Source organism: Arctopsyche grandis, chromosome 2, assembly GCF_051622035.1.
Source record: "Arctopsyche grandis isolate Sample6627 chromosome 2, ASM5162203v2, whole genome shotgun sequence".
NCBI lineage: Eukaryota > Metazoa > Arthropoda > Insecta > Trichoptera > Hydropsychidae > Arctopsyche > Arctopsyche grandis.
This window is the reverse complement of record NC_135356.1, coordinates 18,834,495-18,848,670: the sequence shown is the minus strand read 5'-3', so window position 1 is coordinate 18,848,670 and position 14,176 is coordinate 18,834,495. Positions and strand designations below refer to the sequence as shown.

The following is a 14,176-nucleotide window of genomic DNA, read 5'->3' as shown; positions in this document are numbered from 1 at the left end:
GGTATTCATATATAATTTTTAGCTAATCCAAACAAACCCTAGATACCGCTACCTAACGCTGAGGATTTCGAGTTTTTTAAAGGTTAGACTCTAACATATCTTGCAACAATATAAAATAAACAAAAGAGGTCTCTTAATGAATGTGTTTTTCCAAAACTAGTTCCATCTTCTTCATTGTTGTTAAAATGTAATGCTCACAATCTAAATTTCAAGGCACAATCTAAAATACCCGGCAGTTAGGGGTTTCCATCGAGAAATTCTGCTATGGTTATAAATTCAGAAATTCCGGTGTAAACCAGTCTTAATAAACATTGACACTGATAACACGACCCATATTCAATGCATTTTTTCTTTCAATTCTACCTGAAAAGGCTTAGTGGGTTCTTGTTTATTTTGTACTCAAAATAATACGCCTATCGAGGTATTTCGAGCTGATGGACTTGTTGGCAAAACGCCGATCGGCGTTGGTCAGCATTTAAAGGGTTGATATTATTTACATGGGAAGCATTTTGTACACGAGCCTTTGTACAGATGCGAGAGAGAGGGGGGGTATTCAGTACGCCGCACTCAACGGCCAGTGTGAGGATGATAACCGCCTTTAAATTACGGCTCTGCTTCATCCATTCTTTTTTTCATTTCTTGCACTTGTAATATTCGACGTTTAATACACGACAAAATGATTTTCATACCTAATTTCAATTATCAGCCTCGCAAATGTTGCAGTATTTCAACATGTAACATACGGATGCTTAGCGTCTAGTAAAGTGGCTAGCGGTTTTATGTATCTTCTATTTCTCACCTCTATTATATTATACAACTTTGGCCATAAATGTCACCTGTCCGCCATAGGGAAACCTGTATCGGCACCATGGTAAAAAAAAATTGCAATCTAAAATTAAATTTTTGTCCCATAGTAACTAATTTAGGATGAGAAATATGATAAGAGTAGATAATCTTAGTGGAGAGAGCAAAGAGACTGAATTAACAAAAGGTGGGTCACACAGCCAGCAGTTTGGCTTAGTGATAGCGTATATATTTAGCATCACTGAGGTCATAGGTTCGTGTCCTCGCCACTGCTGGTTAGATTTGGGGGTTTTGTGACTCCAAATCGATCGTTTCTCTATCAGAGTTTGCCAATTTTATCTGATCATTGCTGAAACGGTTCCTGAAAATTGGTATTAAAAAATCTAATCCTGTTGTCACAAAAATCTGCCTGTGTATAATTTGTATTAATTATACACAGTAATCTGAAATCCATAGATGTCACTATGATTATTATTTCTGATTAATTGTTATATTCTATATATTCTGATTCTATATGTATGTATTACTGTATTTCTGATTTCTGATTGTTTATATATTTCATTAACGTACACCCGTCGCATTGGAGCAAATTTGTAATGGCGAGTGTGTATTGATTGTGACAATAAAATAAAATAGAATAAAATAACTAGAAACTCAGAAGAAAGAATTGCTCGAATGGTACTCTAGAGAATGCAAAAGGGTGCAAGAAAGGTCAGAAGGTAAAGGGGTGTATGAAATTAGAAAAATGTGTGACATCTATTATTGGATGGTGAATAGCTGGACATGATGATGAATAACTAATTAAATATTATTTTCTTACAATTATTACCTATTAATATGAATTATTATTATTGTCATTGATAGTTCTTCATAAATTTAATACACAACATACATATGTATGTATATACTAGATATTCCAAAAATACTGACATTTGACAAACAATTTCTTATTACCGGTAGTACCGAAATTTATTTATTTAAGTAATGAGCGCAATGAAATTTAATTAATTAACTCTCGGTTAATCATTATTTATTTTAATCAATTACTTTAATTTATTACATTCTCAATTACAAAATATAGTGTTGAATCCTTCCACACCGTGCGAGTCACCGAGTGTCAAAAAAAGTAAATAAATTTTTGCATGTTCTTTACTTTGAAGAACTTTTATGTGGAAGGGATGGCTTGAGCTTTTAAATATATCATATATTAAATATATTATATATGTATGTATTCGAATACATGTCAAGTGAAAAAAAGAGGTTTCCGATAGAATTGACAGGCGACGAGGCTTCTCGTGGTTAACAGTCAGTTAGTAATAAATCAATATATGTATTCAGAAATAGTCTCTCATACTTATAATTTATCTTTGATTTTAAACTAATTATTTAAAGGATATTAAAAAATTTACATCCTTTTTGTGTATCATAAATTAAGACACACTAAAACAATGTTGAGTATTGAATGTATTATTCTTCGACTAATCCATACAAACTAGCCGATACAACGTTGCTTTCTAAGTTCAAAACAATTCACTAGCATAAAATTTATTTTATTACACACTTTGGGTACTACCTGTAATCTATTATGTTCTAATAGTAGTTCCGGAGGTCGAATTTTGACCAAAAATCAGTAATACCGGTACTAGAATCCCTAGTATATGTATATGTATATTATATTTGAATTTTTTTGATAATCTCACTGCATATTTTGTGTAAATACCTATGTACATGTTGCGACTAATCATTGTAAAAACTTGTGGTCTTAAATGTTTTTTGTGATGATAAACTATATGTCCAATTCTGTTGATTTGTTTTTTAATTAGTTAGTAGGCCAAAGTCAAATAATCAATATATATATATATATATATATATATATATATATATATATATATATATATATATATATATATATATATATATATATATATATCTGTGTGTGTGTGCATGCATACATATAAGGTTCATTTAGAATTAAAAAATGTCAAAAACATTAAAAATTTAGACATATATGTATATTATATATCGACGCTCGCTTATAGACGAATTTTGATCCATTATAATATACATATATGAATACTGAATGTCGAATTGAGTGTATATTTTTTGCTTATAAGTTCATATTACAAATCTATTTCTATTTTTAAAAATCCATAAATTTGTATTAACAAGAAAGTTGTTCTGTCAAATATTAAAATTTTATATTTATGAATATTTCACGTTGAATCTGTATTTCCAGAGAAAATTCTCGGGATGCCAGAAACAAAGCGGAGAAGCAACGACGTGACCGTCTGAACAAATCCATTAACGAATTGGCAACATTGCTTCCGTTAGTTGCAGAATCGTCGAAGAAGATCGACAAGACTGGTATCTTGAGGTTGACAGCCCACAACCTACGCCAAGAACACGGTATATTACACATTTTATAGCACAATGAAGAGTTAAGAATGAAGTTAACCTTATACTTATCACTGAAAAATATTTTTATTACCAGTGTTTGGAAACACTACGATTAGCCCGATGGATCCGTCAGCTTTAGCTGCCGAGGCAATCGTTGAATTATTGGGTGGCTTTCTAATCACAGTCACTTGGAAAGGGCTCATAGTTGTGGTTACATCCAACATTGAAAAGCATCTTGGACACTGCAAGGTTTATATTTCAAAAATCCATTTAAAAAAACATATCATATGAAAGGCTTTGCTTGGAATTGCATTGAAATTTTAATTTCCAGATTGATCTCTTGGGATATAACATCATTAACTTAATCCACAATGAAGATGTTGAAATGTTAAAGTATCAACTGATGCCAAAGACCATTCCGATGGGTCCTAATAATCAACTTCTTCTTCCTCTAAAGTTAATTAACAATCCTGAAAAATTAATGAAAGATGAACGACGTAGTTTTTATGCGAGGTTAGTCTAAAAAAAAAAATCAAATTTAATTAACAGTTTGATTGTTTCATTTTAAAACATCATTGAAAACTTATTTCATTTATTTTTCTCGTTATTTATTTGGATTTTAATTGTTTTTATATATAATTTAGGATGGCCCGTGCCACTCAACGTTCGGAAAGCCCGAAATTCGAACTTTGCCACTTCGAAGGCGCTCTGCGTATTGCAGATAAAGCCACTACCATCTCTGCTTGCCATGTTCGTAGAAATAGACCAAAAGGAGAAGACACCGTGATACCCAACAGCAATGATGTGGTGAGTGTCATATAAGTCTTTGGTTTTTTTTATTTTCTATATTCTATTTATTTTTACTATACCTACTGTATTGAATGATTAGTATTGAAGAAATTAGGACTTCGACTGTATTTTATTATTCGACTACGACTCAAACTCAAAAGATTTTTATAAGATTGACTTTTCTTGCCAACGTATAAAATTGCTAGTAATAAAAATTTAAAGGAATCTAAAAAATCACCAAAAATTGACATATAACCCTACTTATTTGAATTATTGGTAATAAGATTAGTATAAATTAAAAGTAAGCACATACATATATTCATAGTGTATGTCTATGAATTTGATACACAAATAAATCAATGAGAATACACAAAAGTATGAGGCAGAGGAAACAATCGAAACATCAAAATACGTACAATTGACGGGCCGAAAACCAGACTCGTACAAGTGACATTTAAAAAAAAAAGCTGGCTTAAGTGCTAAAATAATAGCATTTCATATATGCTATTATTTTAGCACTTAAACCAGACTTTTTTTAAAATGTCACTTGTACCAGTCTGGTTTTCAGCCCGTCAATTCGACGATTTTATTTATTACTAGTGGCCTGAGTGCACATAATTGTGCACTCGGTAAATTATCGCAATTCGGATCAACGGAATTAGTGATTTATTAATAATTTAAAAATTAATTAATGTTTTTGAAAAAAAATTATTTTGTTTTTGTCGGCCGATCATGTGAATGAAGTGATATGCCGCATCTCTTTCCACTACATACGATTCCAAGAAGAGAAAGAGAGACGGACCATGGCGACTACTTTGTTCACACACATGCACGCATGTGTGTGAACAATTAAACAATTATTATAAATGATGTAATTTAAAATCATGATTTATAAAAATAAATTATTGAATCTAAATTTATTAGTGGATTTATATTTCAATACAATTGGAGACTCTAGTTGACACATACCGTAATATGTACTATTAATTAAAGTCTGTTGATTTTCTACGACTCTGACTCCGACCCTACAGCGCTGTTTTGAACTCCATCTTTAAAACCAAGGATTTTCATGTACCTATTTAAGTGGCGGCTCGTGAAAATTCATGGGTGGGGGAGGGGGGGGGGCTGCAGTGATTAATCGGGTTGTGGTAGCTCGTTGACCATACCGGTGATCAAATACAGATAAAAATAGCATGCACATGTACTATACTGGGAGGGCTGCAGCCCTACAGTCCATATGGAAGGCAAAAATAGCATGAATTTTTACTATAATGGCTACGTTTACACTACCGATATCTACACCCGATCCACCCGATATTGAGGAATTTTTCCATAACCAGTGCCTAAATAGCAACCACAGGTAAATATATATGGGAACTGGATATGGAAAAATTACTTAATATCGGGTGGATCGGGTGTAGATATCGGTAGTGTAAACTAAGGCTAAGCCCTGCAGCCCATATAGACGAGCCGCCACTGACCTATTTTTATTTCATTTGACGACAAAGCCAATTTTTTTATATAAAAATTCAAACCAGTTATGTACATACTTAATTTGAAAACATTAAAAGATCCAACTGTCTATAATCATTCACTTAGTATTGGACTATTGTCATGTTTTCGAGTTATGATTTTTATATATTTGTTACACCCAATTCCTGAAGCTTCTCATTCATGAACTAAGCTTTTTTTTTTGTACAACTTTCGTGAAATGAGCAATTTCACGAATCGAGTGTAACATATCGAAACATTCAACTGTCTATTAATTTACGCACAACATAATAAAGCGAAATACTTTTTTAATGTATAATGCATATGTATTTGGGATTTATTTCGCCAACCCAGACGAATTTTGAAGTTGGCATGATTGCTCAGTGTAATCTGAACGTTGGTGTATGCTTACGTTGGTGTTTGTTTACGTCGGCGTAGTCTTTTGCGTTGGCGTTGGCTACGTAAGCGATCGTCAGTACGTTTCGTCGCGTCGAGAGATCGCGTGGCTCACTCACTATGAGTCGTGACGTTGTGCAACGAATATAGTTTACCGCCCCCACCGCGTGTCCTATCATGAATTGATGATCCTACATGTATGTATAATATCAAATTACTTCCAGGTATTCATTGGTATGGTTCGCGTCATGAGACCCGCCTGCTTGAGTGAGCGCCTCGCCGAGGCTGCGAAGCTTGAATATCGCACTCGTCATCTGATCGACGGTCGCATCGTCCAATGCGATCAGCGAATTTCGATGGTCGCTGGTTACATGACCAACGAAATAATAGGCGTGTCTGCATTCACTTTTATGCACAAAGATGATGTTAGATGGGTCATCATCACCTTGAGGCAAAGTCAGTAAAAATACTATAAAAAATATTATTTTTCACTTTACACCATTGGCGACGATTTCTCATTTATTTTATCTTATATAATAATGCATATTTTTAATTTATTTTATAGTGTATATATTGTGTGTGTGTGTACAAATGTAATATACATATGTACGTATGTATATTAGATTTGGCTGAAATTATGTGATGCTATTGCGGTACAATCGATATTTTACTGGCATTACATAATTTTGTTTTTGTCAAAACATGTGATTTTGTGTACTTGCGCACTTTGTAAATTTTTTATGCGTATAAGCTTATATAAGCGTGCGATTTATTGTTACGTTCTGTTTGCGTGTATTTTACAGGGTGTTTGGATTCTGGAACGTCCTCAAACCATTATATCTCAAAAATAGTGGAATATAGTCGTAATAGCCAATAGCTTGTTTTTTTCTAATAGCACTTCTATTGTGTTTGGTCCTTTTAAAATATGTTACCGTATTAGCCTGAATATAACGCGATGTATTTTTTTTACTTAAAATATTTTTCCTCATAAAGCATTCGCGCTATATGTATTTGAGGTTAAGTACTGATCAATACTAAATATTTTTTCCTCTCGATCCTGTTCTAAATATATAAATATGGACATAGGTCACTTTATATTCGAGGTCACGCTATTTATATTCAGACTAATACGGTATATGTATATGTATGTACATATGTAATCCGTCTCAGTATTCCAGGTGTTAAAAACAGGAGTGTTGACTATATATTATACTATAATTTGCTTAAATATACATATGAAATTATGTGTATTGACCTCTCGTCCCGGTCTTCGGGGCTTGAAACTGGGACAAATCCGGAATACCGGGACGCCTGGCAGCCCAATTCTCAAGTAACCCTATAAAAAATTGGAAACGTCAAAAAATGTCCCGGTTTTCGATAGCTGCTTATTGATACCTTTCATTATTCAGAAATACCGAACCCCCGCAGTTATAAAACTGCAAAAAATGCACAAATCTCAATCTCACCGTAGATCCACATCCATGGTTAGAAAAGCGAGATTATAAAAGGAATGATTTTAATTGTATTTTGTTAAGTTTACGATTTTATTAAGTTTTTTTTATCATTCTTTTAATATATGTGCCTGGGGGGGGGGGGAATACAATTAAAATGCCCTGGTTTGGATATCAATAAATCTGGCTGCCCTACTTGAGAATTAAAGTACATAGAATCATGAACAAAATAAATAAAAGATTTAAAGGTCCTTATAATATTTTGTATAAATTACTGAATCATTTTTGTAATTTCAAAAGAGACTTTATATGTAAGGTTTGTTCGGAGCATCGAAAACAAATGTTTCTATGACGACGATATCGATATACAATGGTTGAATATTATTTTTTTTCGATTCAAATAAATTGAATAAAAACAAATAAATATTTACTATTAGTTTCGCCATGTTTAAGCTGTTTATATTACAAATACCGATTGAAGCCGGGTAAAAACACTAGTAATCGATATTTAAGATAAATTAAAAAAATAAAAACCAATATCCTTGATATTTCTTACAGCCGGGAGTAATTGATGTGTTTTTTGTTTAGTGTATGACTGCAACAGACACTACGGTGAATCTTGCTACCGTTTGATAAATAGAACGGGAAATTTCATTCACTTAAAAACGAAAGGCTACCTGGAAATTAATCAAAGGAATAATGTTGTGGAGAGTTTCGTGTGTCTCAACACTCTTGTCTCCGAAGATGAAGGGATGGCGTTAATAAATCAAATGAAAAAAAGATATTCTGTCATAGTTGATCCAGAATCCAAGGAATACCTTGCAATGGTGAGAAAAATTTATATTACGTTTGTTTGACAATTGTTAATTCACCTGTCCGTATTAACAGACATTCTGTGTATTATTTTTTAAGTCGAGCAGCGTACCGTGTGTGGAGGATCCGGAGGAATTGGAGCAAGCCATCATGCATCTCATCAGCGATCTGCCGTCGCCGTCATCAATCCGCTCTTTCAGTCCCGACCCATATTGTCCTGGTACATTGCTTTCCATAATCCCACCGAATCCTGCTGCCGTAAAAACGGCTATTGCCAAGAGCATCTCAGTAATTAATCAGTCGATGAAATCAAAAAGCGTTGCTTTCAAAAAAGCTCAAACTGCACCCGTGCAGTATACACCATCTTCTGAAACTTATCAAAAAACGACCGTGATTAAAAGTCGTCAAGACTATGTTGATCCAACAAAATTTGAAACACTATTTCCTATAGTAGATAACTTGGAATTGTTTCCTACTCCCGAATTTTCGATTAAAACTGTTTCATCGGTAGACTCCAATTTGTTTGTCCCTAGTCCAGATCTAAGTTCGATGACTTCAAATATTCTTCAATACCCGACAACAAAATCCGAAATGTTCCAATCGCCAATCATTCCTGATAATTTGGATATTTTAAATACCTTGACTGAAGGAATCATCCAAGCTCCCCCGGCAAATGAGACTTTCATACCTATCGAACCTTCCATAGCAATCGACACTCTCGCTGATTGCGAGAATCTTTTTTATGGAAATAACTTGACCACTGACGGTATTTTTAATGAGTGTGATAATCTTTTTTACGATGACTTGATGGCCAACCAGGAAATCATATTGAACCCGGAAAGCATTCTAAATCCAGAAATCATTCTAAACGCAGAAACCATTCTGAATCCGGAAGCGGTTCTGAATCCTGAAACCGGCTTAAACTGCGAAACTATTATGAGTTCCGAAGTCGTTTTGACTCCTGAAATCATTTTGAACACTGACCCGATTTTGAACTCACTTGATATTTTCCACCCAGACGAAAATTACCTCGAGACTGATTCTTTTGTTAATTATTTGAGTGGAATCAAAAGAAGTAGTCAAGATTTGGGAGAAACGTCTGCCTCAAAAAGGAAAATTCCTTCAACGGTTTCATCGTCCGATTTAATACCAAATTTGGAAACTATTTTCGATAACAACGATGTGCTAGATCCCAACAACCAACAATGTCCACTGAACGATCAAAACATTCCTGGCCAAAGTTTCGACAAGTACATCAACCAGCTGACCGATCCCAATTCAGGTAAAATACATATTTATAATTTGAAAGTACATATGTTTGTACATACTTTGAAGTATAAAATTAATAAATTGTCGACTCACATTTCAGACTTGTGCGAAGTGGTTCCTCGATCTCTGGCCGCTTTGGAGTCCAGCATGATCGAGATGGATGATAACGTTCTGAATTTGAACACCCAGAATGAATATTATGAAGACGATCAACAGCAAAACTTATCTGACATAATTGTAAATAACCCTCTTGAATATTTCGACCATCAGCCGTATTAAATTCTAAAATACATTTCAACATCTTTTAACTCTTTAGGGTGGTCGGATTTTATTTTAAATTTCTTTCAAATGCAGTCCATCGTTTAAAATAAAATCTATATTTTTATCTCGTGAAGTATATTTTTATATAAATTCTACTATTTTTTAATATTTATACATCCAAACTTGAAATGAAATTAAAACACAAATCAAAGGTTGTGCTTAAGTTTGGTACTAAAACTTGTGGTTATTTTGAAAACGCTTACAGATTTGTGATATTTAAAAATATATACATACTATGTATAATCTTCTTACTACTAATTATAGTTTCGAGTATTGTTTGTCTCCTACAGATGTATACATATATATGTATATGTATATGTCTGCGTAAATATTTCTCCGATAGAAAAAGTGATGTCGCATTTAGCATGTGTTATTGTCAATTTTCAATATATTATACATACATACTGGTATATGTGTATGCATTTTTTATACAATTTTTCTGAAGTAAAATGAAAATCAATACACATTCATATTTTTAAAGCTATTCAAATCAAAGAGACTGAACATAAACTATTGTTTTCAGTATGACGTAAAATAGTATATGCTCTATATTATTTATATGCTTTATATTACTTTTCTTTCATCATCTTATCATATGTATTTCATGTTACATGTTACATGTTTCGTGTGCATGGTTGGCTTTTAACATCAGAAATCATAAACATAAATGTGCTTGCTCATACATAATATACATACACTAGAGTTTCCCATTATTCGATTTCATCAACTGTTCGAATATCGAATAGTAAAATTCGAAATATTCGAATATATTCGAATAGTTTTAAACAATAGAAAACAGTGTGAAATATTAATTCAAAATAATTAAAAGGAGTGCGTCATAAATAAAGAAACCGACGAAACATCAAAAATCATATCACATCATTAATGAGTTTTCCATTGACCCTGATTCACAACTGCACAAGTGCCACAATAAAAAATAAACACCACTGTTTCTTCTGCCATTTTTTTATAATGATTAAAAGGAGTGGTCCGCATATGTATATTAAAAAGAAAAAGTAAATTTATCGTCATACATAAACTTTATTTTAATTTTAAAAATAATAATGCGTTAATAATAAATAATTAAATGTTTCAAACTTTAATCTCCCCCATACTTTTTTTTTATTATTCCTGAAATGGAGAACACTCTTTCATTAGAAGGATATCTAAAGCTTCGGTTCGGTTTTTAAAGTTATCCAAGTACTTGAAATCTTTTTTTAACCTTTTGGAATTATCTTGGAATTTGAAAAACGTACTTTTATAACGTGGATGCGCGTTTAATTAATTTATTTAATTTGAAAAAAGATACCCGAATCGATATCGTATCACTACGAACTCTGAAACATAACTGAAGTTCAAAACAACATAAATGAAACGAAATATTTCTGCTTATCCATAAAAATTGCGTTCCCGCTTCAGACTGTATTTTCGTTTCCGTTTCAAATAAACGCTGCAAAAAGTTTTCTTTCGAAAAATACATAAGTTCAATTTCTAATGCGAGGAATTCCAATGTCAAGTTCCACGAATCCATTGCACTAAGGCGATAAAATGACTCCGAGTCGACGAATAATAGGTCTTTCACACAATACACTGTTGCGTTACACATTTCGAGTTAAAAATAAAATTGTATTATGTTAAAAATATTCTAAATTTGTAAAATATTTTATTAAAATTTCACGAATATTATTCGAATAATTGCTCAAATATTCGAATAACGAATAGTTAAAAATAGGCCGAATATATTCGAATATTCGCATTAGAAACTCTAATATACACCCAATTATAAAACTAAACATACAAAAATTATCATGGATGTTCAGTAAAAAAAAAAAGCCAAGTTTAATGAATTGAATAAAAATCTTTTCGCCACAAGTGTTACCAAAATTATGGGTATCACTAAACTTGCCGTACCACTACTAATAACTACTAATAACTGATGCCATTCCTCAACTAATAGAAGTTCGAACTAAAATCTTAGCCGCACGAGTAAATTTTTGATATCCACGTATGAGCCGTAATATTTGAAAGTGGCGGAAGTTCAATCTTCAGTTCCAAAAACACTATTTCTGTTTGATTTATTCACAAATTTTCACTTATTTTAATTCGATATGTCCAGAATCTCGGAAAAGCAGGCTCACCAGTATCATTAAATATAATGATTTGCGAAATATATGTCGAAATGAAGCAAAGTGGACTTATGCCACTTTCAATTATAACGTCTCATATATTCATGACTTTCTTACAATGTAAAAGAAAGCCCCTAAAACTTTGCTATTACGATGTATTAGAGAATTCTTGATGTTACAATCACCGAAATATTACTTATGTGGTTTGGTTTCATTAAACAGAACTGCATTATATACATATATATGTATATATGTACATATATCTATATATATGTCTATTTTTCATGGTATTAAAACCTCATCACTATCTCATCTATTTAACATACACACCTTAAAATCCAAATTGAATAGATCTATATGTAGCGACAGCTTTGTAACATCATAATTCTACAAGGCCCAATTATAATAGTATCGTTTTATAATATCGAAAACCTTTTTTTACCTTTTTTATTCGTTTTCTAAACCCGCTTTTGATCAGTGTCAAATATTTTTTCACAGATGGAGCACGAGGAACAAAAACAAGTTTTAGAATCCATACAACTTGACTATGAAAATACTGTAACTGATAGTAGTGACACAACAGAATTAAATTTTACTCCAACTCAAAACCTAGATTAAGATTCACTTATAATTTTATCATTAATATTTGTGTGTATACATACGTGCATGCATACATACACACACATATGTATGCGTGTATGTATACACATGTTCATATTCATATTCTTATATATTTTTTCTCAATGTTCGATGTTTATAATTTAAACGTAAAAGACGAGAAGTCATATATTTCCAAAATATTTTCTGTCACTTAATTAAATTTAAGACAAACTGGTCAATTTACCAATAAGTGTATGATACCAATGATCTCTGCATTTTATGACAAATTCGTCAATTTATTTAGATTTTATGATTTGTGATCTTTAAAAATACAATTCGTTGTTTTTTTTTTAACGCGATGATTACTATTACGACCTCACTTTATTATTTTTAATTTTATGATGTGTGTTGCATTTGCATAACTCAGTTGTAGTGACTTTGAAGATTCATATCACCTTTCTAAATTCAATCGACATACATACATATGTATGTACAACTCTTTCGAGATGCGCTACAACTCAGTTTTGTTTCTATATAAAGAGTCACAAGGGTTGAAGCATATGTGAAATGAGATGATAATTTATTGAACTCACACATACATACGTACATACTTTCACATTGCCAATTTCTTCCATTGTGGCTTTCTATATAATTTTTTAGTGTATTGTTTAGTAATTATAAGTAAATTTATATATTCACTGTTAAAAAAAGAATTCCATAATTGTTACAAGTGAACTTAAGATTTATTATTTTCTTAGTATTCTTATTGCATTATTAAATAATCCCCAAACATTTTATCATACCTGCATGCTTTCAATCACCTTGCAGAAAATTGTTTATTATTATACAAACAAACAGTTGCTAAGTATTAGCAACTTTTAATTGAAATATAAGCGTATTGAAATTTATTCATTACACAATCAACAAAATATTATTGCATTCAACATAATATATATATATATATATATATATATATATATATATATATATATATATATATATATATATATATATTTACATATACATTTATATATTTGTGTGTTTTTTTTTTAATATGATTGAAAAAAAATTCCATGAAATCATTAGTTACATACAATACATCGTGTGTAAATGTTTGTTTAATTTTTAAAGACACTTATTGGTCTATTAAATGCGATAATTTTCCATTGATAGCCTTATGATAATATTTTTGATATGTGCTTCAAAAATTTCAATTGTGAATTATAAATATCTAAACAGTAAAGATTTAGAATGATTAAAATATCGAACTTCAAACCGGGTGTGCCGAATTTCGAAGTATTCGTGGACCAATTTCGACCAAGTTAAATCATAGTTTTGTAATAGCCACTGTCAATTTCAATCACGCAATTGTGACTTTTTACGGGGAACTTTTACCGATTCGAATTTATCTAACTAGGTGGACTTAGACTACATATATCCAAGTGTATATCAGCTATTGCATGCCATTGATATCACAAACAAGTGTTTCTATATCGTATGTTACCTGCATGCGTGTATATTCGGTCAACAAATATGACTTGAATTATTCTATTGGCATTTCACTGTTTTTAAATTCGTGTATTCGTTTTATTTTACATACTGGCCGTAAGATAAATCTATTTCAATTTCAAATTAGTTAACAACACATACGTAAATGTCGTAAAGTGGACAAATCAAATACATTCAATAGTGGTTTTTATCTTGCGGTCAGTATTAAAT

General features: G+C 31.7%; 1 protein-coding gene across 1 annotated transcript; it reads left to right on the top strand.

Annotated features, from left to right (window-relative positions):
• Positions 1–1,494: 1,494 nt before the first annotated feature.
• LOC143922307 (uncharacterized) lies at positions 1,495–12,475 on the top strand. The gene is made up of 10 exons (XM_077445532.1): positions 1,495–1,523; positions 3,041–3,210; positions 3,296–3,450; positions 3,533–3,714; positions 3,846–4,008; positions 6,102–6,333; positions 7,917–8,155; positions 8,241–9,423; positions 9,511–9,647; positions 12,356–12,475. Exons 1-10 carry the CDS (start codon positions 1,495–1,497, stop codon positions 12,473–12,475), a joined length of 2,610 nt encoding a protein of 869 aa, XP_077301658.1.
• Positions 12,476–14,176: the final 1,701 nt, after the last annotated feature.

What these genes read in the sequence shown, in the direction of transcription:
- LOC143922307 (XM_077445532.1), top strand. Translation starts at nt 1,495, where the DNA reads ATGCAAAAGGGTGCAAGAAAGGTCAGAAG. An exon ending in GGTGCAAGAAAGGTCAGAAG is followed by an intron (nt 1,524 to 3,040) that starts GTAAAGGGGTGT and finishes CTGTATTTCCAG; the next exon opens with AGAAAATTCTCGGGATGCCA. An exon ending in CATCATCACCTTGAGGCAAA is followed by an intron (nt 6,334 to 7,916) that starts GTCAGTAAAAAT and finishes TTTTTTGTTTAG; the next exon opens with TGTATGACTGCAACAGACAC.